The sequence below is a fragment of the Galeopterus variegatus genome, unplaced genomic scaffold, assembly GCF_000696425.1.
Source record: "Galeopterus variegatus unplaced genomic scaffold, G_variegatus-3.0.2 Scaffold97, whole genome shotgun sequence".
NCBI classification, from domain to species: domain Eukaryota; kingdom Metazoa; phylum Chordata; class Mammalia; order Dermoptera; family Cynocephalidae; genus Galeopterus; species Galeopterus variegatus.
The window spans coordinates 350541-378024 of NW_007726208.1; the positions used below are offsets into that span (position 1 = coordinate 350541).

At 36.9% G+C, this 27484-nt stretch overlaps 1 protein-coding gene across 1 annotated transcript; it reads right to left on the minus strand.

Annotated features, from left to right (window-relative positions):
• Positions 1–1182: 1182 nt before the first annotated feature.
• CENPW (centromere protein W) lies at positions 1183–9536 on the minus strand. Its single transcript, XM_008583403.1, has 3 exons — positions 9393–9536; positions 3721–3834; positions 1183–1275 (listed from the first exon to the last, which is right to left on the minus strand). Exons 1-3 carry the CDS (start codon positions 9516–9518, stop codon positions 1183–1185), a joined length of 333 nt encoding a protein of 110 aa, XP_008581625.1. The 5' UTR covers positions 9519–9536.
• Positions 9537–27484: the final 17948 nt, after the last annotated feature.

Sequence of the window (27484 nt, forward strand, 5' to 3'; positions counted from 1 at the left end):
CATGAAAGAAAGCCCTCACCAGGTGTGCTCCCTGGACTTTGAACTTCCAGCCTCTGAAACTGTAAGCAATAAATTTCTTTATAAGATACCCAGTTCTGTGTATTTCATTATAAGCAACAGAAATGGACGAATACAATAGGGGTGAAAAAACACTTCTGTAACCTTTACAGCTATTGTGGTATAGTCATTAAGAATAGACTGGTGTTGGACAAGCCTGTTTTATAATCCTGCCTTTGCTACTGCAGTAGTGATTTGAGTGATTTGAGAATAGTGATAGCAGTTTAAAGGTTGTTTTGAAAGTTAAAAATAGTAAAGGCTATACCAAAATTATAATTTCATTTTACAAAAGGGTGATCACCCTCATTCTAATCCATTCTGAAGACCACCATTCATAACCCCAGCTCAATCAGTTCCTCCCAGACCAATCTTCTGACTTTGTCTAATTTCCCTGATAAGGAGGTTACTACCACCACACCAGTCTACTGCTAAAAACATGTAAACTAGACAAGAAGGGAAAATATTTACAATGCATATGACAAAGGGTTAATACCCTTAACATGTAAAAAACAAACAAACAAAACTTTAAAAATCACTGTGAAAGATGAGCATGTTCAATATGAAATGTAAGTAAATAACTGGCAATTCGCAGAAGTTATACAACAGGATGAAGACATGGAAAGATATTAGTTTCATTTGTAATCACAAAATGCAAATGAAAATAAAAATACATCATTATTTACCAATCAACATCATGTGTTAAAAAGACTTATAATAGTGTTGCAGAGAGTAAGAATAAACAGAAGCTGTGGGTGAGCTGTGGGTAAGTATAAACATTTTGGAAGACAATCTGATAATATATTCAAAAATATATTAAGAGCTAAAATTCTCTTTTTTAAACCATACCACCGTTGCAGAACAGCATTAGTTAATGCTGAGTTCAGTTGCTCGGCACATAAAAGAAAAATATCAAACATTCACATTAACAAAAACAGCCAGAAAGGTGCCTTTTTTATTACGGTTGACATCAGCCAGGAGTAGGTAGGACAAGCCTTGAGCTGCCTCCCCAACTGACCAGAGTTTGGGGCTTTCAAGGGGAAAGAAGGAATGTGGGTGCATGTGGGGAAGCAGCAAGGGGGCAGGCGGTGGGGGGAGGGTGGTCTCAGGATCCACAGTTGTGTTGAATCAGATGTCAGGGCTCATGATGGACAGGGTCTTTGAAGCCATGGAATCTGTGACTGGTGGTCTGCTGAGTTTCTGATTCTGGCCTGGAAGAAACTGAAAAACACCAATTTTAGTCATTTATTAGTGGAACGTAAAGCGTCTGACTCTTAACAAATGTTCATGCTTTGACCAAGGGTATAGGTTATAGATTAATGATTAGAAGACTTTGTTCACAAAGGTGGATTAAGCAAGCATGGAAAGCAGAAAGGAAACAGGCTCTGTGAAAGGCAGGGAGAACTCAGCCCTAGTTTCTAAGTGGAATGCTTTGTTCTTAGGGTCAATTAGGAAAGCAGGGGAAAGAGAAGCGGACAACTTTTTTGCTTTTAATCCTTAAGTTAAGGGAGGCTATGTATAGGCACAAGGAAAAAGTCTGTACAGAAACTCTTACAGGGACCTGTTTCACCACTTCAAGAAATTTGGCCTAAAAAAATCAGAGAAATAAATATTTATGTACATTGTTAGGAAAATAGAATAATTTAATCAGGCCCCCTCACCTTATGGATGGTTGGGGGTGGAGCGGCACATTCTTTGTGGGCAAGTTGTGTGTGTGTGTGTGTGTGTGTGTGTGTGTGTGTGGATGGAGTTAGTGCTCAAGTGCGGTGCCACAAGCTGACTGGCGTCTGCCTCAGGCTTCCGTGCGCCTAGCCATGCTCTCCAACCTACAGCTTCCAGGGACCTGTTTGCTCGTTACCTAGCTTATATTCCTGCACGTAAGAGGTCTGGTGAACCAGCCTGGCATGTGAAGCGTTTGTGACCCAGTCTGTAAATGGGCTTGAGGGGGTCTGTGAGCTCCAGACGCAGCCTTAGCTCGACAATTGGCCCAGTTGGCAGGATTACGGGCAGGTGAAAGAGCTCGAACTACATGAATGTTCACTACAGTATTATAATAAAATAGAAAAATAACCTAAGCCTCTGTCACTTAAGAAATGGTTCTATAAATACATTATTTCCATCTATTTGACTATAGTACAACTAGTAAAAAGTGTGATCTAGAAGCCCATTTAAAAAATGAAGAAATGCTTATATCTAAGCATTAAATGGGATAAAAGAAAAACAAAATATATTTCTTATATTATTCCAATCATGAAATTAAGCCATATGGCTAAACAGCCCCCCCCCCAGAAGAACCAAAAAATGCAGTAATGTGACAGTGGGTATCTGTACATTTATGTTGGAGATTATTTTTATGTACTTCTTTTTGATTACCAGTATTATCTGAAATTTCTATGAAGAGCATTTACTTTTTTTTGGTCAAGAACAAAGTTTCTTTTTCCTCCAAAAAAATGTTGTTTCATATATAAATTATTTTTTCTTCTTTCTATTTTAATTTTTTTCCAAATTTTTGCAATAAAAATATATAAGAAGAAAAAAGTAATCATTATTTTATTTCTAAAAAGATGGTGATGAAACTGTTCATTTTTATAAGCCTGAATGCTGAGGAGCATAGAAAGATGGAATTTAGGACACAAGCATAATAAAAAGGCTTAAGTATGCTATAAAACATAATGAATCAACAAATGCAAAAATGTTATGGCAGTAATATAAAAGGATATTCCGGGCCCAGTTGGGTAAGCGTTCGTTCTGACATGGGCAATTTCACCATAGTGGCACTCCCACTAAAGTGAGATGCCACATCAAGTCCTATCCTCCACCTAGTTAGAAAGACAGATAGAAAAGGTCAGTCGCAGTATCAAGTTCTGTTCAATGAACTGTGTGATCACTCAATATGAACTTAGTTAGAAATTGAGGGGGGGCCGGTCTGGTGGCACGCTCGGTAGAGTGCAGCACTCCCCCCGAGGGTTCGGATCCCATATAGAGACCGGTCAGCTCACTGGTTGAGCGCAGTGCGGACGCGACACCGAAGGTTGCGATCCCGTTGCCGGTCGCGGTATGGGCGCGACACCGAGGGTTGTGATCCTGTTACCAGTCACGAAAAAAGACAAAAAGGGAAAAAAAAAAATAAGTCTCTCTCCCCCATCATTCCTAGTCAACCATGGTTGCCAGTTTCCTACATATTGTTATACAAAGAAGCTCTACATATAAACAGTAACACTACGTCTAATAAAGGAGGTATAATATGTTTGGTTATCTATACTCATCTGACCACATAAGCTTTTCAGGTGGAACATCTATTAACATCTTTTGGAAATAATGTTCTCTTTCAGAGACATATTTGGAAAACTCTACCCTAGGCATCATATTCTTACATTATATAGAAATACTAGTAAAAAGCAATCTTCTCTGCTTATATAAGAGATTTCACTCATAATTCACTCAAATCTCAAAACAAAGTTAGAAAATCCAATAATTAGATAAATAGAATGATTTAAAATTATCAAGAAGAAAATAAGGTTTATAAATTTCAAGATGACAAACCTTCTGAGTCTACATATTAGCAGTCAAACATTCATTTTCCCCTAAATGGTAACAAAGCAGTGGCCATTAGTCTTACCATAAGAAAGCCACAATATACATATAGGGGAGAAGTCTAAATTTTACCTTTGCTGCAGCCAGTACATGTTCCTTGTTAATGACTCCACACTTATTCTCACAAGCATTTGTCCTGGACTCTTCTGCTAATCGATGAACAAACAGTAAACAGCTCAGATGGACCTTAAAAGAGAAAGCTCAAATGGATTTTTTAAAAATTTATTTATTATTATTATTATTTACATTCAAAGATGTTGTTGTGGAGCAGTGGGGGGGAGGGGGAGGAGACAAAGGTGGAACTGGGAGGGGCAGGGCTGGCTCACAGCCGGGTCCTTTGCTAGCCTGGTTGCAGAGCGGGGTGGGAGGCATGGCTGAGGCCCTCAGCCCCACCTCATCCCAGCTTGGGAGCCTGCAGGCTTCCCAAATGTATTTTTTTTTTTCCTTTTTTTTTTTTTGTCTTTTTTCGTGACTGGTAACGGGATCGCAACCCTCGGTGTCGTGCCCGCACCGTGCTCAACCAGTGAGCAGACCGGTCTCTATATGGGATCCGAACCCTCGGCGGGAGTGCCACCGCGCTCCCAAGCGCCGCAGTCTACCGAGTGCGCCACCGGGCCAGATCTTCCCAAATGTATTTTTAAACTCAAACATTGATGCTTTAAAATAATGACTTTTAAAAATTAAAGAATGCACAATTTATTGTTGTATTATTTACTACCATGACTAAGTTAACTAACTCTTCTATTTAAAGTTATACAGAATTCAGTTTAATATAAGTACCTCTTAGATTCCATAAAAATAAACTTAGTCATTGCAATACATGAAACAAGGCTATGTACCATAGACCAAAGGCCATAGACAATTTCATTGTTATAAACAATCACTATGTATCAAAGCTTTCCTAGGACTCTATAAAGTAACAAATATTCCTGCTACTGATTCCAAATAAATTTAAATTTATAATATAATTTAAAATTTCCAGAAAATTTTAAGTCAATAACTATATTTTAGGCTATCTCTTATTCTACAATCTCAGTTCTAGGAAGATTTTTTTAGCCAGAGTTTTTAACTTGAAACATCTATTCAAAACAAGGTTAAAAACTGAAGTTTTTAAAGAGTGCTGAATAGAAAAATGTATGTACAATGGTCAAGTTACTTGTCATCTAACAACTATCATAAAATAATCATATCTACTATTAATAATCTTTAAGCCTCTTTTTTAAAAAATTAGTTGAAACAGATAATATAAGCAAACAGCACAAAAAGCAAAAGCCTATCTAGGACTATAGTTGTGTAAGATGATAGCATTGTGGGAAGCTGGGTAAAGGATACACAGGAACTCTACTTGCACCTTCTTGTGAGTCTATAATTATTTCAAAATAAAAATATAAAGCAAAAGTCTATAAAAGAATGGATTGTCAAAAATAAGTCCCTCTCCCAGATCACCCACAGTCAACCATGGTTGCCAGTTTCTTGCATATTCTTACAGAAACAAGCTCTACATATAAGAGAAACACTCTTACACATCATCAGATAATATATCGTATATATAATATCACTATCTGAATATGCACAATAACATTTTGCCAAATATTTTACTCAGAATCACTGTCCAAACCAAAAAAAATAAAATAAAAAGCTATTCAATCTTTATGCACATACCTTGAAAATAGTTAAGGTACACATAGTCCAAGAAAGAGAGAATGTAAAGTGAGCTGAAGTCCTATCTTAACCCTCCTTCTAGGATCATATGTAGTACACCATTATTTATACTGTTGCTCACATATTTCCCATTCTTTACTTCTGCCAGGTGCCTGAGGGCACTACCAACTTAGATCCAATTAGACGGTGCTTTTAATTTCCTTTGTTATTTACATCATAGTACACAATCTTTGCTGTTAGAAGAACAATTCATACACGATACTCAATATTTACTATCTTGTGTACTGCACACAAATACTCCCACCATGATTCACTAAATGTTAAATAACCAGATAACATGGTGTTTTAAATACTTTATATTACACAGAAATCTTTAATGAATTCTTAAATAGATGTTTAAGAGTATTCTAGTGATATGAGGAGAAATAGGGAAGGGTTTGGGAATTTATATTTAGTAAGATGAAGAATCTATGGAAGGCTATTCTTATGGTATATTTTTGATGCACTGCCTTTTTTTAATTCTCACAAGAACTCTGAGATAAATGTCCATTTTTTAAAATTTCCGATATCTCATTTCCTTTGGTAGCAAAAATATTCCATAACATGACACAATTCTGTTAATCTACATTTTCTACTTCTAAAGATAAATAGCTTCCAGACACTCAGGAAAAATTTCAAATTCTTTAACACTAAATCCCACTTGACTAGGCCTTTCCAGTTTCATCTCTCACCTTTCTCAGCTTCTAGTTCTACATTAGGACATCTGAACTGCTTTCAGAATTCAAACACAACCTTGCTTCCAGGCATCCTACCAGTTTGTAGACTTCCCTGAAAAGCTCAACTTCCCCCAGTATGAAAGGTTATATGGATCCACAGCACCATGAACTTCCTGTCACCATACATACTACATTATGCTGCCATTTTTCACTTAACTGTCTTCCTCAGTGTACTGTAAGAACTATGTCTACCTTTCTCAACATTGTATGCTTAGTGACCCTTAGCGCATTGCCCAATACATAGTAGGCAATTATTACTGCATGAACTACAGATCCCTCATACCTGCCCAAACAAGGCAAAAAAAAAAAAAAAAATTTTTTTTTTTAAATCGAACTCAATTAAACCACACTGTTTTGAGACTTGGCTCATGCTATTAATCTACATGGTATGTCCTTTTTTCCTCTTCATGGGAATGAGCCATGGACACTGAGACAAACCAGTATTCTCTTTTTAGATGTCAGAGACATTTTTAAACAACCTATATCTCTATATCACCATGTCATAAAATAGTTAATTGAGTGGTGCCACTCAAATGCACTAAGGCTTAAATTAAAATGGTCAGAACAGAAACTACTTTCAAGATATTTAGCTAGGCATTTACACTTGAAAAAGATAAGCTATCCTATTAAGAATTTAGTTTAGCTCTATCTCTTGACATCCTCGCCATGTGATTGCCTGAATAATCATGGGACCCACCCAGAAGGAAATAAATCAGCTTGCTTGAAAGGTAAATCAAAAAAATAATTTACAAAGAAATATCCATTACCTGACCATCTCAACTGACAGATAAACTGAGCCAACCTGACTTCCTCCTCCCTTTGTCTTAGAACTTTTGAATTTCACATAAACCATATGCACCTAGATATTTGCACAGCATTCCTTTGTGATAAATATAAGAGCTAACTGAATCACAAGAAAACTGAACAATTTATTTAAATTTAACAGATGTTAAATCTCTCGCAAGTACTGGCCCTGGTGTTACACAAACGAGGCATTAAAAAACCAAACAAAAAATCCACAAAGCCAGTTCAGAAGAACTACAAAATAATACCAAAAAATTTTGAGTAAAATGCAAGAAATGCCTCAGAATGTTCAAGGTATTACGCTAACACTAGGAATACAAAAAGTTCACATTTCAAGTTCCCAGACTAGTGGGAAAATCAAACCCGTAAAGAAACTAAAGACAAATGTGTGACAACAGATGATAGAGAGGAAGATAAGATTGATCCTTTATTTGGTGACTAAGAAAGGCTTCACTGCAAGTGACATCTGAAGTGGATTTTGAAAGAATTATAATTTGCCAAGAAGGACAATGAAGACATCTTCAAGCAGAAGAAATATCATGCACAAAAGGCAACACAAAAGTAGATTAGTTTTGTGTTAAAGACAATGGGAAATAGAAAAGACATATGGTTCCTTACCCTCAAGAGGTTACATACCACACTGGGAGAAAACATCAACATAAGAAACTCCTAAAGAACAGTGTTAGAATCCCAATTGCTAAACTGCATGATGTACACTTCTACTGCTGTCCAAGTCCAGAAGAAAAGAAGAGACCAAAACAGACTGCCTTAATTGTAGAAAACTTCGCGGATGATGTGAGACACCTCTTGGGTAAGATTATGAAGTGTGAATGGCAAGCAGAAAATCATAAGCAAAGTAACCAGCGTGATGCATAGCACATACAAGACAAAGAAGAAGAACTATTTAATGAAAGCCAAAGTAGACAAGCATACTACTTGGGAATAGCTGATGGCCAAAAGAACTCCTTTTTCTCCTCCACTGCAACTTCTTGGAATTTCAATTCCCCTTTTCTTTTTCATCCCACCTGGATCCAACCCCACCATGGACACCACCTGTCCATGGGTTACTTTGGTGCAGAAAGGGATGTATGTGGGAGGAAGCTGACTACATGAGAAATTTCTGCCAAACTATCTGCACCAGCTGGTAGTCTCCTGGATATCCTTGATCAGGCACATTTCCTCCCCCTCCATCTAGAAGCCCCAGTGAAAATTCCAGAATAAACTACCTAAAAACGTTTTTCAAGTGAATTTCACTTTAATGAGGTGGCTCACTCATGTCACCACCATGGGTAGGGGTCCAAACAGCATATATTGCCTTTCCTTACAGTGTCTAGGAAAAGAACAAAGAGGGCAGTGATAGTAAAAGTAGTACTTTTCCAAGGGGAAAATATGTGTTTTGGCTTCTGAGACCAAATAAGGGAAAAGTGGAGACAATTCTATAGTAGTTTAGCAAAAAGAGAAACTCTGAAAGGAGGCAATAGATGGGGAGGCAGTAGAAATTGCAGAGAGGCTACAGAGAAAAGAGGAGGTAGAAAACCCAGTTTAGTTTAAGCAGCTGCAATGATGCATTCCCAAGACCATCCATGCAGTATACCCTTGTTATCCACATTTACCTGATCTCCTAAAAAAGTAGGTGTCCGTTGATAATGGCTCCTACGCTCAAAGAACTCTTGTGACAAGTCACAGGAGGTGGCTTCTATGGTTTAAACCTAGATAAACAGTGTTCATTCTGCTAGAGGAATATGCGTTCTCAGGCATTCAACACACAAACGCTGAAGTTATTTCAAGACAAATTATTGTTATACAGTGGTTTGGTTGGGGCTACTAATTAGGAGAGCTTTATGCTTTCAGGCATTAAGAGTTAGAAAAACAGGCTTTAGTGGTCTGGCTTAAAAACTGAATGAGTAGGTGTTCTATTATTTGTCTAGAAAGATGAATTCACAATTGAGAGCATTCTATTTATAGACAAACTTTCAGATCAGGGTTCGTTAGCAAGCAGCCTAATGTCGAGGAAACAGGGCAGTGTGTTTGGTTAATAACGTAAAAAAGAGGAAGAAGGCAAAAAGGGAGACGCTTAAAAGGCAGGTCGACAATGCCTTTTACAATGGAAACGACCCAGCCTGCATGCCAAAATCAATTTTAAAGGAGTGTATCTTTCATACCCTTCACCACCACACTAATCTCAGTGCCAGACTGTGCTCCTGAAGAGCGATATTTTAAAACTATAAGCGGGAACTTTACGTTAGTTTTTCCCTTAAATTGATATGGCTAATAGCTTCCCTTTAAAAAGGTACAGATATCGACATTTCTGCGGGCTCCAGTACAAGTAGGCGGCAGAAATAGGCCAGGCCGGGGCAAACCCACCTAGTTATTGCTGGAAATGCCTTAAAAATGGGCCTGAAAGAACTATAGACTGACGGGGCCAGAGAAACAACAGCTGGTTGTCATTTCCATTACCTCCCCCTGCCCCACTCCCAGCCCGGGAAGGGACGGAAATCTCACCAGTAAGTCGCCACTTTTCTCCAGGCGGAGGTGAGGCTTCTGTCGCTTGAAGACGCGCTTTAGAAAGCCGCGGGGAGCCTTCCGCTTTCCCTGCCTCCTCCGAGAGACCGTGCTGGAGAGCGCCATCGTCCCCCTCACGCCCCAGCTTCCCAGACCTTCCCCGCACTGCACACAAGCTCACAGCCACTGGGGCTGCGAGACCGTTCGGACGCTTCCTCAGGCCCCAAGACGCCGGTTCCAACGTTTGAATCCGCCGCCAACGGAACGCGCCCGGCGCTCGGTAGTGACGTCAGCCCTGCGCACGCCCCGCCCCCGGAGGGGCTGTAAGTGGAAACGCCAGGGGTGGGCGAGTCCCGGCGCTTCGTGACATCATGAAAGGGCTGAGGCTTGTGTATTGCAACTGCTCTATGGAGCTGTTTCTCCCTGGGGCGTCTGGAGATGATGGGAAATTGTGGAGAGATGGGTCGGTATGTCAAGGAGGCTCCACTTGCTCTCCAAGCTCTCACTCCATACTGAAAAGTAAACGAATAGAAAGAAGTTTGTGATGTTGTATTCGGATTCCTAAAGACCCAGTGCCTTCCTGGCAAGGCATGATTTTATGTTAACAGCTAACGATTTACACTTTTACATAATTTCATTTGATTTTATCATAGGTATTTTCATGACTGTATAGCTAGGGCTGGGTCTGGAGCTCACAGTCCCCTCCAGCCCGTTCACAAACCCTTCACACGCAGATCTATGAGCTAGAGCTAGGTAACCGGCAAAAAGGGCCTTGGAGCCTTGGTGGAAGTAGGAATAGTCTTTATTCAGTGCGCACACATGTCTAAGAGCTAAGCAGTCCACAGAGAAACTCAGAAACTCAACTGCTACCAGCAAAGTCCACTGAAAAACTGAGCAGCTGCCAGCAGCAGACATGCTCTATTTTTAGATGCGAACTCAGCCTGCTCTGCTTTACAAACTGAAGAACACACAATAGCAGCAAACTAAAAAGATACACGGGTGCACATGGGCACTAACTCCACCCACACACAACTTGTTTACAAAGAAATGTGCTGCTCCACCCCCAACTGGACCTGAGTCAAGGGAGCCTGACTAAACTATCCTATTTTCCCCACAATGATTCTAGCTTTTGTTTACAAACGCTGCTACCTTTAATTTTAAGGTCCCCTCACACTTAATCTTAGAATAACTTTCAGGTGTAGTTTAAATGGTAACTCAGTGAAACCCTTGTTACTTCTCCAAGTAACAAGTAACGTCCGTATCTTCTTTGCTACCATAGGGGTAGTTATCAAGCTTCAATGTGTATCAGAATACCTGGAAGACTTGTTAAAACACTGTTTGCAGAGTACCAACCGAGAGTTTCTGATTCACTAAGATCTGAGTGGGACTCAAGAATTTGTATTTATAACAAATAACTAAGGGGTTGTTGACATTGCTACTCTGAGGACCACTCTTTGAGACCCACTGTGATTTTAATTGTAATCATCTCTCATACTATTGCTAGTGTAACTATTGTGATCTCAATATTCATATGGGTGATCCCTCCACTATCTGGCCTACTATTTCTAAGGCCACCTGTCAATGATCTTTTTATGAGCCACTCATGCCTGGTCAAACACTAGGCCTTGTCGTTACCAAATACCTTACTCTTCCATATTCTCAATTCAATCATCTCTCTTCAACCCCATCTCCTATCTTTTGAACTCACTGTTTCCAGTTGCCCAACTCCAACAGTTCTTAGATGCTGCTGGGATCACTATCTTTCTGTCACTCATACTCCCCAACCCCACTCTACACCTTATCTTCCTTCCTGTAGTCAATTGTGCATCATTATAACACTCCCTTGCATTTCTCCTCAACTCCTTAGCCACTCTTTTGTCATCATACTTACCTGACAGAACCCCAACCCTGCTCAAGTTCAAATCTCAATCTATTCTAAGTTTGTATCTGTGCTTTGATATTGCCTTAAGAAAACCACACACATAGGTCTATGTCTGTTCTCAATTTATATTCATGACTGTTCAAGTGTGCCCTAAGTACTGTTGCAATCTTTTGGTATTTCCTAAGGCCATTCATTCATCCATTTTCTTAAATAACTAGACATACCTCTGCTTCTTTCCTCAAACCTCCTGTCGAGCTAGGCCATGGACCCTTCAAACTTTTCCTGTGCAGACTGGGTCACAGACTCCTGATAGGCAGGTTACAAGCTAAATAGTTGGGAAAAGATCCTGGGAGCTGTTGGCAAGGTTGGCCTGCTTTATTAGGACGCTAGTTCAGCCCTGAGCAGATCATAGCTGTTGTCTTTTACACTAGTGAGATAACCAAGGAACACATCGGCATGAGTCAGATAGCCAAGGAACACCTTGGCACACATGCACAGTTTACATATTTACATCAGACAGGCTGAGTCATGCTCAGCCTGATATGAGGTGAAGGAGCCTCAGCAGTCTGTCTCCATTTTCCTCACACACCCCTACGCTTCCTACTCCATCCTCCCTCAGCTGAGTTGATGACATTGTTTCATTAACAAAATCAAAGCAACTCAGAGAGATTTTCTGCATGCTCTAACCACCACATGTACCCACCGCTCTCCATCTTCTCCCATGGACAAGATGCCAACCACTCCACTTGTGCTCTAGATCCCAGCCCCCTTTCTTAAGGACATTTATCCTTTCCTAAGGACATTTATCTAGCAATTCTATCTCTCTTCTGCTTCATCTGCACACACACATGCTGTATCTCCAATCTTCTGAAAACCTTCTCTTCACCCTACCTTCAGCTGTTTCCCTTATACAGAAAAAATGAGAAAGTGTTGGCGAGATTCAATGTCTCCAATTACTCTCCTCTCATGCTTTCTCGAAGCCAGTGCAATAAGACTTTTGTACCTATCTTTCTGCCAAAATTGTTTTGGTCAACATGACCAATAACATAACACTTTTAAATTCAATGGTTAGTTCTCGGGTTTCAGTTTTTTTGACCAACCAGGAGTATTTGTTGAGTTTTATGATTATTTCCTTTAACATTTTCTTTAGTTAAACATGATTCTCCTTTGATTTTCTTCCTCATGGCTGCCCAGGCTCCTTTTCTGGTTCCTCCTTGTCTCCTTGATCTCTAAATCTTGGAGTATCCCATGATTCAGTCCTCAGATTACTTCTCTATCTACACTCATTCCCTATATCTCATCCAGCTGCTAAACTGAATAACAAACAGAGCAAGGCTCTCTAAAAAAAAATGAGTTTTCTTGGGAATATAACATTGCAATGGGAATATGCATGCCATAGTAAACTGAGTGTGTCCAGGGAGGTAAAAGAAGACAAAGTGTTTTAAAGGAAAAATGATGGAGTGTTATATAAGTGTTTGGAGATAACTATCCTTGGCTATAGGAGGCTCTGCGGATCAGAACCACTCACCCTTATACTTAAGTCCATAACCCAGGACACCTGGGTGCACATGCGCAATTACATTAGACAATAGCCAAGGAACACCTGGGTGCATGTGCATATTAACATCAAATGCTCAGCAAGATTCTGAACATCTGAGTGGCCTTGACCATTTTTCCTATATTTTCCCAACAGAAGTGATTAGGCCATGAGGGTGGAGCCCCCATAAACAGGATTGATGCCATTATAAAAGCGGCCGCAGAAAGTTGCCTTCCCTTTTCCACCATGTGAGGACACAGCTAGATGGCACCATTTATGAACTAGAAAGAGGGCCCTCACCAGAACCCAACTGTGCTGGCAACCTGATATCAGACTTCCCAGCCTCCAGAACTGTGAGTAATTATTTTCTGTCATTAATAAGCCACCCAATATATGGTACTTTGTTATAGAAGCCCAAACAGACTAAGGTAAAATCCCTCAGACACACCTGAAATACACCAAACACACTCACCCATCAGGTGTTTGCACTTACTATTCTCTCTGCCAAGAATGCTTTTTCCCCCTTTATCTACCTAGGTGGCTCCTTCACCTCTCTCAGGTTTCTGCTCTGACAAGTATGAGAGAGATCTTCTGTTCAAAATAGAAACTCCACACTTGTACCCACATGATGCCTAGAAACACACATGGGCACACATACACACACATATCCAGTCATGTGCGGAAACTATCTCTTCCCAGCTCTGTGTTCAGTGACATTATCTTGGTAGGTAGAAATTGGGAATGATATGTGTATATACACCATGGGAGTTGGCAAATACTATGAATTGGGAATTTTTTTAGTTTTTTCTGAAAAGGAAGTTATTAAGCATTTACCAAAATAAACTGCACATATCCCTGCTGGCCTGAACTGGCGTGCTATGTTCCTTTTGGAGGCTCTAGGTAAGAATCCATTTTCTTGCCTTTTCCAACTTCTAGAGGCCACCTGCATTCTTCAGGGACCCTTCCTCCATCTTCAAAGAGCATCATTCTAACTTTTGTTTCCATCATCACATCTTTTTTATCTGATTCTGACCCCTATGCCCTCCTCTTCTAGGAACACTTGTTATTAATTTGGACCTACAACAAAGTCCAAGATAATCTTCCCATCTCAAGTTCCTTAACTTATTGACATCTGCAAAGTCCCTTTTACCATATAAGGGAGCATTTTCAGGTTCTGGGGACTAGGACATAGACATCATTGGGTGGCCATTATTCTGATGCCTTCCACAGGCTCTCTTGCTGGACTCAATTTCAGAGCAGCACTGTTCAATAGCACTTTCTTCAATGATGAATATATTCTATATCTGCTTTGTCCAATACAGTAGCAACATATGACAATAGAACATCTAGAATACAACTAGTGTGACTAACATTACTAATTTTATTTAAATATAATTAATTTACATTAAATAGCCACATGTAGTTAGTGGCTGTCATATAGGACAGTGCAGTTACAGCAAACTAATAGGTAACTCTAACAAGTATTCTCTCCAAAACTTTTGAAGGTGAATATAAGGTGTTGGGAAAAGATAGGAAAATGGTCAGGGCCCCTCAGATGTTCAGAATCTTGCAGAGCACGTGATGTAAATATGCACATGTGCCCTGGTGTTCCTTGGTTATTGTCTAATGTAATTGTGCATGTGCACCCAGGTGTCCTGAGTTATAACTTAAGTATAAAGGATGAGTGGCTCCGATCCATGGCATTCCCCACCCCCTAGGAGGCCCCTCCTGCTGCTGGAGGCTTTTACTGGAAGCCGTTGCTGCTAGTGCCCCCGGGACCCTCCAAGAGGCCGCCCCCACTGCCAGAACTGTAAGCTGCTACTGCTGCGGACTGAGCTTGCATCAACTGCCAATGGCTCCTAGGATCTTTCCCAATTGCATAGCGTGGACTTGTGTGTGAGGGGTTTGGTGACCCAGCCTAGCCGTGTGAGGGCTCTGGGGACCCAGTCAGTACAATGGGTTTGAAGGATCTGTGAGCCCTAGGCCTACTGGCTTTAGGTCTGAATTGCTTTGACAATACAATTGGCGTAGCTATTAGCTATCACCTCAGCCCAACAACTGGCGTAGTCATGTAGCTTTACATAAGGCAAAAGTTTTTCTGCCTTTTTCGTAAGTTTTATAACGAAAACTGTATGGCTAGGCAATTCATAACTAAAGCCAAAATATTTCATTATTTTAGTTATGCTAAGCTTTCCATTTGTATTGTTCGGGCTAGGGGTTAGGGCCCACAGACCCTTCAAACACAGGTCCATGCTAGGTAATTAGGAAAGATCCTGGGAGCTACTGGCAGATGACACAAGCTCAGTCCTTAGCAGTAGCAGCAGCAGCAGTGGCCTCTTGGGGCATCCTGGGGGCACTGGCAGCAACAGCCCGCAGCAGCAGTAGCGGCCTCACTGTGGCCCTCCCATTGACATGCAGGGGGAGAGGGGTTGTTGTGGATCAGAGCCAGTCATCCTTTATACTTAAGTCCATAATCCAGGACATCTGGCTGCCCACGTGCACCTACAGACAATATTTTCCCTACAAAAATGCACTTGAGTTTTCTTTTTTATTAAGAATATTTAAGCAGGGTATAATAGTAATTTTTTTCCTTTTCATTCTTCCCAAAAGTGTTCCATTTTAGCTATGAAGGTCAGTTACAGAGCCAAACTTGTTCTTAACAAGTAGAATTTTTACGTCCATTCAGTCAGAGGCTCTTACACCTTTCTGGACCTATTCATTTGCAGGTTGGAGTAAAAATTGTAACCAGGATCTTCATATCATGCATTCACATGTGATGCCCTATCTTCACATACTGTCTAATTTCTTTAGGATAAAAGGAGTGACTTGCAGCAGGTCAACGTAGAGGAGGAAACTCCTTATGGAGGAGATCTCGCATCCTCGGGCATCCTCTTTTTCATTTCCTCCGGGTCTAGCTTCAGCGAGAAGCCCAGGATCCGAAACACCGAGGCTCTGCTTCACCAGCTTCCAGCTGCAGCGCTTGAGAGTAATGGTTTCATTTATCTCTGTTAACGAAGCTACACATTCTCTTACTTGATCTTAATAAAACTGTGACATTAATAGGGCTGGAATGAATGATATTATTTCTATTTTATGCAAAATGAAATGGTCAGAGGGTTTGGTCTAAAGTAAGAGAGTTCATGTGGAAATTTTAAGGCATTAACCCAGCTGTGTTAGTTTTCCAATATATTGTCCTTAAGTGTAAGGGAGGCACCTATTTCCTGCTGAATTGCTTTCCTTGAAAATCTACTTTTTGAAGATATAACAACTACAATTTCTTTGAAGGTGTTACAACAAGCAAACGGAAAGGACATTCTTGGGTGGGAGAGGGGAGAGGGAGGAGGGAGAGAGGTTTCGGTGATGGGCCATAATAATCAACCACATTGTATATTGACAAAATAAAAAAAAAAGGAAAATCTACTTTTTATAGACTTTCACCCTCATTTACTAAAGAGTCACAAAGTAAAACATTGAGAAATTTTAGCACAATCTAAAATTTCAAAATGTTCTTTTATTTTATTGTTTTTCAGTAATTTAAATTCCTTTGATTCAAAGGGTGAAAGATCTCAAGGCAGCTATTGAAACCCAAGCCCACACAGCTAGAAGCTTCTCCCAAAACTAGTAACTGCCTTGAGAGATCTGACAGCCCTTACCTCCAAATCCAGCGAAACTAAAAGGGAGTTCAGATAGGAAGGAAAGGATATGGATGGGTGTGGTAGTGATATTAGAAGAAATATTTCCTTTCTTTATCCCAACTAGTTCTTCCTCTAATATAAACTTTGCCGTGATTTGAATAGGTCAAAGTCCTTTGATAATGCTGTTTTCTTTGAGAAGGCAAACATAAAATTTGTTCAAGAAAAATTACTAAAGGATTTCTTTTTCCCTTTCATACTATTCTAAGGAGTTGGTGTACATGAGAAACGATTATAAATACATAAAGCTATAGAAAATTTATGCTTTTATTATACTCTATTTGTTGATGTCTGCTAAGGTATTCTTAATAGTGTTGTGGTTTTTGTTTTTTTTTTTCTCCCAGTATCTGTTCTCAGGAAATTATCCTAAACATAAAATACATTTTATGCACTAAGATTTAAAAACAGTGAAAATTTTTTTAACATCTAATGTGTAAATTTGGTTCATACATTCAGTTAACCATTACTATAGCCACCTTAAAAATTATGTTTATGAAATTTTTAATAGTCTAGTAGGAGAGTCAAGTTAATGCCAAGTGAGAGAAAAACTACCTGTATATCAAGTTGCATAAATATGATCCTAAGAATACTGAAAATCATGCACATACATGTGTATGTACACACATACAAAACCAGGAGGAAATAAACCAAAATATGAGCATAGTTCTCAGATAATGGAAACATGAATAATGTTTTCTACTAAAGTATTTTAAATGTTTTCCAAATTTTCTGTAATAAACATACTTAAAAAAATAAATGATGAGATATTTCATATTTTCACTAACTGATGTTGTACAAGTATATAGATTTAAATGTTTATTGGATATAGTTCATTAAGATATTTAAGAAAATTTTATTTAAAAAACCGAAAAAATTAGTGATACTTTTTGATGTTTGATGCAATTTTGAAAAATAATTTGACTTCCCTTTTCAAAAATTATTGTAATAATGTGCACATGTGGACTATGTTACCAGGTAGCTTATATTGGGAATTAATATTTTGAGGTTATTTTAAATAAAATGAATGACTTGAAAATTGTTTCTGACTTGCTTTTTTTGTGCTCATTAGCAAAACATTACAAAAAGGTTAATAATAATTCGAATTATTTAGATGGAATCTTACAGTTTGGAAGAGTTTTGCAAAAATTGCTTTCAGATCCTTAAAAAATTATGTTGATTATAATAGTTGTTGAAATAAAAGTTGTAATCTGCCAGGTGAACACAGTTGCCAAAATTTTTTTAACTTTAAAATATCTCTGTCATGGTTTTGTTCATCATTTGTGAGATACTCAGTTTCACAGAATTTTGGAGTCTTCTCTGTTTCCGTTTTTTATCATACCAATTGTTGGTAAGACAAATTATTTCAGGAGCTTTGGAAAATACCACCTTCCTTGTGGCCTCTTAATATCCATAATTCAAATCTTTTACCTCAGCCAAGTGCAGCTGTTGTTATCCTCTTCCCCTTCCTAACTATCCCGTTTTTCAGATTGAATATGGAGTGATTACAGGGACACAATCTATTTTCCAGTGTTGATGAAATATGTTGGCTTTGAAACAAATCCTTTTTATGAATGCCAGAAAACTTAGAGTTTTTTATTTGTTTTCCATGATCAAAAGATGTCTTTGAAATAAAACATAGTCATCCAAAAGAAATGGACATTCTAGGAAATATTAAGTAGAAATAAAAAATCATAAAAGAGTAAATGCTTACATTACTAACAATAATCTTTCTGTAATATCTTATTATCAGTTTGTACACTCTGAAAAACAATTGCTACTAGAACATTATTTGAAACAGAACAGGCCAAAAGAAGAGAAATATTGTAATTTCAAAATTTTACTCAATTGGCGATGAGCCCCCAACAATCATTCTACATTATAAAAAAAAATGAAATCAACAAAATTTTAGTGACTCCAGGGAGTTTTCAAACTGACACTGATTTCCATGGACAAATTGTTAAGTATTTCATAAGAAAATTGAAAGGTATTGATTGGCCAATTATCAAGAAAAGAAGAAGAAACTAACCATTTCTTGCCTGGTAAAACTTTTCTATCCCTAAAAACAGCCACAATATTTTTATGGGGAAAAGCAAGAATTTTAAGCAAATGGGAAAAGTCCAAAGTAATTTATTATTTAGCAACTTTTATTAGACAGTAAAAGAGGAGGGAGAGTTAGGATATAGGGAAGGGAAAAACACACATCTCTTCTCCAACTCGAGGCTTCCCAGTTTGAGTCAGGCACAAGGATGGGGAGAAAGCAGATTTAAATTGGGTAAGAGTTTGCAGTTTTAATTATTTCTCTAGATTGACTTGAGGTGAGGAGATAATTATTAGACTAAACTAGACTTTTTATCATCAAAACTATGGGGTTTTATATTATTACATAAAAGAGATAGTAAAATCCTGAGACTTCCATCTATCAGAGAAGATAAAACCAGTCCACAGAACAGGTTTGAAGGGAGAAAAGGAGAAAGAATAAAGTTCGTTTGTGCTTCCATATAAACAAGTCTGGCTTGTTCAATAAACTCAAGCCATTATAAAAATGATGATAAGAATTACTTTATATATTGTGTTAACCATGTGCCAGGAAATGCTCTAAATACCAAACACATAGTACACAGGCATGTAGGCACACACACATTCATTTAATCTCCTGTATAACTTTAGAGGTAAGTACTAATATTACCCCCATCTTACAGAAAAGAAAAGAGAAATTCGGAAGTAACTTTCTAAAATTCACACATCTAATATATGCAAGATGAGATCGGTCACAGCAAAAACTGCGAACAACAGAAAATATCCAGTTAAATAAATATAGACACTCCACGAAGTGTCATGTACTCACTTCAAAAAATAATTTTAACCACCAGAAATAAGTCAAATATAACTTACTATACTAAGCTAAAAGCAAAAAAACAGAATATTCTATTATCAATAGTTTTGTTTATGATTGTATTAAAAATAAAACATGAAAAATGGCTACAAGAAAAATCACAAAATATAAATCAAAAGGTGTTAATTGTAAGGGCAATTTTTTCTCTGTAATTTCCTATGTTTCAAATGTGGGAACATTACTTCTCCATTGGGAAATTTATAATAAAACAGGGAGAGGAACTTTTGATAGTTTTGATCAAACCTAATCAAGTGGTTTATTTTTTAAAAAATTGACTTCAGCTAGGTTTTTAGTATTCCAAGACTAGGAATAGCAAACTAATTTTTTAACATGGGTACACCTTTCAACTTGATCTTCCATCAGCACGTCTGTGCTCCAGTCAGCGCGAAGAAGGAAGAGGAAGTGAAGCACGTGCCCTCTTTCTGTCTGGTTCTATCTGGAAATTACACACATCACATCACTTCTACTCCTTTGGACAGAACTCGGACACATTACTATACCAAGATGTAAGTTGGGATAGAAAATTCTGTTGTATTCTAGGCTATCATGTGCCCAGCTAAAAATCAAGGAATGTGTAATAATTAACAGTCTCTGCCACAGGAGCTTTCACTGGGGATCAGGATGGGTAGAAATTATAAGGATTTTGAAGTCTGATCAATTGGAATCTGAATACAGTTCTATCGCTTACTGCCTGTGAGACCTTGGGCAAGTGACTTACTCTTTTTAAACATGAGCTATATGATCTGAAAAGGGGGAAATACCTAATATTATCACTCTAGTGTACATTTCCCATATTTTGACTGCCCAAAATATGAATCTTCTTTCAGTTTTGGCAGGAAATAATTATTGTGTGAGTATTATAAAGCTATCACACTATATGACACTTAGACGATTCTCTATTTATGTCAAGTGCTCCCATTATGATTTGTTAGTAGGCTTTCTATGATATTTTCCAACCAAAAAATTAACTATTAAATTCTATGATTAGTTTAATAATCATAATCATACACCAAAACATAAACATATGTTTTTAAAGAAAAAAATCTTGCATTTGACTGCACAGTAGATGTACTTTGTGATACCCTCCAAAATCCAAGCTGCTATTCTGTCCACCCATCAACCTCTGTACTTAAACTTATAATGCAAAATTAGAAAACGTATAAAGAAACTGACCATCAGCAGCTAGCACAAGAGAAATAACATCTGAAATAAACCCACAAGAACATCAGATAAAAAATGATTGATATAAAATATAAAATAAATATGTTCAAATTTTTTAAATGAGAAAGTAATATGTAATTACAAACAATGAAGCCAGTAATATTTTTCAAATGTCAAATAAAACGTTAATAAATTTTAAGAGACTATTTAATATTAAACAAGACATTAGAAACCACATAATAGAGATATATTGACTTGTAAATTGAGGAAATTACATAATGATACAAAAGATGAGAGAATCTTTTAAATATAGAGAAAAATAACAGGAGTTCCAGAAGGAGAGAATAGAAAGAATGAGAGAGAAGAAATTGTCAAAATGATAATGGTTAGAATTTTCCAGAATTAAATTCTCACTTTTAAGAAATATAATATATCTCGGGAAGGATAAATAAAACAAAATCCTCACCTTGAACCATATTATAAAAACTGAAAAATACTACTGACAAAGGAAAGATCATAAAAGCATCCAGAAAAAATAAACTGAGAACATAATTCTCTATCGTCACAACAGAAGCCAAAAGACAAGGGAATAAACACTTAAACTACTAAAAGCTAATAACACTCATCTTATAATTTTATAACAAAACTATCATCCAGAAGTGAGATCAATATAAAAGGCATTTTCAGACAAACAAAAAATAATCATTACATGAATAGCCTTCACAGAATGTCTAAAGGATGTTCTTTATGAAAAAGGAAATTAAAACCAGAATGAAAAAATTTGATATAAACAGTACTACACAGTGAATAAATCTAAACAAACATTGATTCCATAAAATAATAACAATATTTAATTTGGAGCAATTGGGGGGAGTTAAATCCTGGACAACAATGACATGTGAGATAGGAGGAAAGATAATCATAATGAAAATAGTTTGATGTTCCTATATTTCAGAGAAGAAAATTAGAAATATTTGATAACTTTATGTTTTAGTAAGTATGTATGTTAAAAAATTAAGGGAATTCAAAAAGAAGAGGAATAAAAGATACAACTTCCACTAAAAAAATCCAGAAGAAAGCAGAATTAGCCAAGTCAAAAGGTACAGATGACAAAATTATAAACAAATATATGAGATAACAGAACAAAAATATGAAGGAGAGTTTAAAAATCTGTACTATTAAAATGATTAAATACATAAAAGCTAAAGAGAGAATTATTGAATTGAAAAGAAATTTAAGGAAATTATAACATGGAACAGAGACATAAAATCATGGAAATGACTGAAGAGAAATTAACAGATGTTGAGGATAGAATGAGAATATCCAACATGAATTAGAAATGAGTTCCAAGTTGAGGGCATGGAGAGAATAAGGGAGAGGCAATACTTTTTTAAATGGCTCAGAATTTTTCAGAGTTAACAGAAAATATGAAATCTCAGATTCCTTAAGTATACACAGGAAAAAAGAAATTAATTTACACCAAATATGCCATAAGAAAATTGCTGAATTCTGAGCGGGTGTTTATAGCTACATTTCTTTTCCCTCTCAATTCCAACACACTGGAAAAAGACAAGAGTGAGCAGAAGATTCCTGCAGGTGTCACTTTGATCCTATGCTGGGGAGACTTGAAAACAGAGTGAGCCTGGTTAAGCACCTCTCCTTCACCCTTCACCGTGACTGCTGTCATGGGCTCCATCCCCTAATAAAGCTGAAATACTTTTTTACCAAAATAAATAAATAAATAAAAGAGGAGCAAGGTGAAAGGAAAGTTTCTCAGTTTTTTTAAATGAAAATAATACAGCATTAACATGAAAACTACATAAGGACAATTAAAGAAAGAAACATTATAGGAGGAATCTTATAAACTAGACAGAAAATCCTAAATAAAAATCTTATCCAAAAAATCAGTAATATATTAAGAAATACATTTAACCCAGGAATGTAAGGATGATTAACTTTGCAACAGCTATTAATATAATTCACCACAATAACACATTAAAGGAGAAAAAAATCATATGAACATTTCAATAGAAGTAAAAATTTTGATAAAATTCATCACATATTCAAAATTTAATAAAGCTACTAGCAAACTAGGAATAGAAGGGAACTTCCCTACCTGACGAACTCACTGTACATATTAAATTGCATTGTGAAACATTATAATCAATCCCTTATAATTCAGAAGAATGTGGAATGTAGACAATCACTACTTCTAGTCAGCATTGTCTTGGAAAACCTTTTTAGTGAAATAAGGCAAAAGAGAGATACAAAAGATAGGGAGTAAAAGAAAAAAATGGAAATGAAGAAAAAATTGTCACTATTTGTAAAAAATCATATTGTAAGAATGTGCAGATGAATAATTTAGTGAATAAAAGAATTTAGCAAGTTTGTGTGATATGAACTCAGTATACAAAATCAGGAGTAGGCATATAGCTAGCAACAAACAGAAAAATGTACTTTATAAAAAATATCTTCAATAGCAACAAAAACCATAAATTTCCTAAGAATAAATCTAATAAATGAGACACAACCCTTTTGGAAGAAATAGCAAAATATTACTCAAAGCATATAAAAGACTTTAATGTTATAACATGTTTATAAATAATAATCATAAACAATATAAATATGACATTTTTTCCTAAAATTTATTCATGAAATCAGTAGAATTCAATTTACAGGATCTTTATGGAACTTGACAAGCAGATCCAAAAATTTATATGGAACAGTAAAGGGAAAAGAAACTGAATTGGAAAATAAGCATATGAAAACATGCTTAAAATCATGGTAATATAAATTTAAGTAGCAATAAGAAACAATTTCAGAATCATCATATTGGCATAAATTATTAGGTCAGATAACTAATTTTTGTGAGATATGAGGAAAGGCTAATCATTCATACATTCCTGAAGGGATTGTAGAAAAGCAAAACAAGATACACATACTCTACTAAGCAGAAATTATACTTATGGATTTCTACCCATGACAAATTTTCACATAAAAGCACAAGGAAATATGTACAAGCTTCATCATTGAGCACTTTTTGCAACAGCAAAACTTTGGAAAAATACAACTGCTTCCCATTAACTGGCTTACTCATGCAGTGGAATAATGCTATGTAGCTGTTAAAATGACTGAAATAAATCTACATGCATTAAAATGTATAACTCTCAAAAACATAATGTTGGATGAAAACGGAATCTGCAGAAATTTATGTGCAGTATAACACTGATCTCAAATGTGAAATGTTCAGATGTAAAAAGGCATAGTTTTACATATATAATTAGCACATATATAGCACACACTGGAAGGTAGGGAAAGATAAGTGATGGGGCTTCAACTGTTTCTGTTTCTTAAAACTAACAAATAAGATACAAAGATTGAAACAAGTCTGCAAAAATATGATAAGCTATATAACCTAATTAGTGAGGACATATTTTTGCATGTTTAAAATATTAATAAATGTGCATAAAGCTATACGTATATGGATTTTTATTGCAGCATTCATCATCACTGCAAAAAAAATTAGAATCAACCTGAATATTCATAAATAGGAAATGGGTAAGAAAGTTATGGTATATCATTCCCAGGAATGCTACTAAAGAGTAGTGTAAACCTATGAACACATGTCCCACTGATTGCATTAATGACCTCAATTCTTTATTCCTTCCTTCCAGGGCAAGGCATTCTGCACCATGTTTTGACTCAGCTTGACTATATGACATGTATTGGCTGATGGAATGTTATCAAACATGGCACAAGGGGCTTGAAAGGTTCTTGTGCATTTTGACTGGCTCTCTTCTTGCTCCTTTGGCATAACCATGAGAACATGCCCAGGTTAGTTTGCTGAGAAGATGTGAGAAACATCTGGAGGAGAGCTGATTTGTCACTTACGTTGAACGTCCTATACCATCCAGCCCCTTCAGAGTCTCCAGCTGATACATGTGTGAGAGAGCCCAACTGAGATAAGTCAAGCTATACTCAGATCGACAAAAATGCTTCGCCAATCATGGACCTGAGAGACAAAATTTAGTTTTTTCAGTTCTTTTACCAAAACAGTAAATTGCCAAAAAGAATTCTGATTAAAAAATAACTGTCATGGAATGTTTACAATGTTATTTTCTAATCAGAATTTTTTCTGTTAATTCATCTTTTCGGAAAAAGAACTGAAACAGCAGTCTTCATTCACCATTACTTTCCCTTAAAGTTTCCTTCCTTAATTGATTCTAAGAAGAATTGAAATTGCATCCAGTGTTCCAGTTACAGTTAGTAGCTAGAAACCTACCCTTTCTAAGAGCGTAGAGTTAGAAAACCTCAGCTTATATCATAAATAAATTTATATAAGGGCCAGTTACTTCTAGAATATAACATTTTAACCAGCAGCTAAAGAGACTTATTACCAGGGTTTTAAATAAGTCTAACAGCAGTTTCTTCACATTAAAAACATAAATGAATTTTACAATTGTAGAAACATAAAATTGGAAGAATCCATGAGAGATTGCTTTGTTCTAACACCTGGTAATTAAGTACAAGTTTAAAATCAATATTCATTTTAAAATATAAGTTAATATGTGCACCTCTTATTTATCTCTGCTCTCTATTAAAATACTATGCTATCTAGAGTAATTGGAGTCATGACTTTTTTACCAAACTTCTACAAAGCAGGTACTTTCTTAGAAAACAAATAGTAGACATGTTTTTCTGTTTAGGTAAATGTCAATAATCACAGCTGCTTTGGTAATTCAGTTGTTCAGCAAAGACATTGTAAACTACTTGAAAAGAAACCATCTGGTTTGCAGTTATAAAACTGAAACCAATTAAAACATTTAAATGACATTTTGTTTTTCATTTTAATCTGTAAAAATATATTTTGCAAGTTCCAATTAGTGGTAATTTTTCTCTATTGCTTTTATAATATGAGTCTGACTCAAATAATTTTTAAGTTCAATAAAGCTGTTCCTATAGTTGATATTATATTGGAACACCAGATGAATTAAGTGATAAAGAATATGAAATATACATACATTGATACACCCAGACACAAATAGTATAGTACTTAAAGTTTCTATGTATCGACCTGATAAAATAGGACAAAATGTCTCTTACTTCACAAGAATTGGTTAGATATACCCTAAGAACCTGATAATTCAGTTAAGAAACTGTATCTGCTAAAAGACAAACAAACAAAACAGAACAAACAAAAACAGAACTCAAAGGTTATAATCAGAAAGTACATATATTGGTTGATTTCACCCACCCTTCCTTTAAAATTTATTCAGCAGTATGAGGTTTTCCTTTTGACGCTGAAATACAGCACAGGTAGCCCTATGACTGTTCTCATCTTTACATAATAAAAAGCGCTATGATCACTCCAGGCTTCAAAGCCTCAAATGTCAAGTCTCATGTAATGGTCAAAGTATCCAACTCCTTTCAAAATTAGAGCTACTCCTGGTCCCCCACGTAGAGCTTGAAGGCCTGTCCTAGGTAAGAAGCCAGTAAAGGGAACAGTGGTACTTTCTGTATCTTTTTGTCTCTTACTCTTCCCCTGAGTCCTTCACTCCTGCACCTCCATCTTGCTACCTGTGGTTTTGTACTTTCCCTCCAATTACAATGTGAGAGAAAGGGAGATGAATGAACTGGAGACAGGAAAGTTCTTCCTTGACTACCACTTTCTTAAGCTGCCAGCAGATGCTGTAAGTTAACACTTTCTCTTCTGAGGAACTTCTATCTTCTTTTTGGATGTCCCACCCTTCCCATTCCAGATGGTCTCTGACCCGCAGTTCCCTTGGCGAGGGTGAACGTACTGCATTACACTGGTTGCTTACTTCTTCCTCTGCCACAGGGATCTGGTGATCCACCTCTAACTTCCCTTGAGGCTCACTTGCCCTCTTATGGACCTGCTTGCACAGTATCTAATAAATCATCTATTGCCAAGTCTCTCTCTTGACCACATATGATTTGCAGGAAACACTCAGGCATCCTCTACTCCACAACATATGGGACAGTAGGACAATCCCAATAGAGGAGATTCTTTCTACCCCCATCACAGCTAGGTGTATTTCCCTGTGACTCCCCAACTGTGGGTCATTGCTCAGTCTTTTTTTTTTTTTAAAAGATGACTGGTAAGGGGATCTTAACCCTTGACTCTGAAGTGAGCTAACCAGCCACCCCTAAATAGGGATCCGAACCCACGGCCTTGGTGTTATCAGCACCACACTCTACCAAATGAGTCACAGGCCAATTAGAAATTCTCTCTTGACTTGAGATGAAGAAGGAATCATAATTTTGTTCAAAAATTCCTCTTTACAAATCTCCGCTCACCCTCTGCTCTCTTTACTATTTATAGTCCCAGTAAGAGTAAGTGGTTTTTAGAGTCAAAAGTTCATTCACAGGCTTCCCTTTGAAAATTTTCATGTTGGTCTGGCATCTAACTCTAGAATTTCATAACCCATTACTTTCTAATATTTCAATTAAATTTTCACTTTGACATTTGGCCTTACTAGTCTTTTGACTTTTTTATAATACTTCCAAACCAGAGCAAATATTTAAATTCTATACTGAGAAAATATTTCCACCTTTAAAACAATAGTAGCATTACAAATGTTCAACACCTGTTGTAAATTATCTTTATTCTCTATAATGTTACACAGTGGGGCATAAAATGTTAATAAAATAAAATAATTGGTTTCTCTTTGTAGTGGATTTTCATTGTTGGCATGGCATTCCTGTCACCCTTCTTTGAAAAACAGTCCCATATCTTGACCATGGTGTAATCATGTGACTTACATTGAACAAGTCATCATATGCTTTAGTTCTGGCTTCAGGAATTGGTCCAGGGGTAGACATATGCTTCCAGGTGAGACATTCAGAGTTCTTTCCTAGGATTTTTCTGCTACACATGATAAGAATCTCTTTTCTCCCTGATTATGA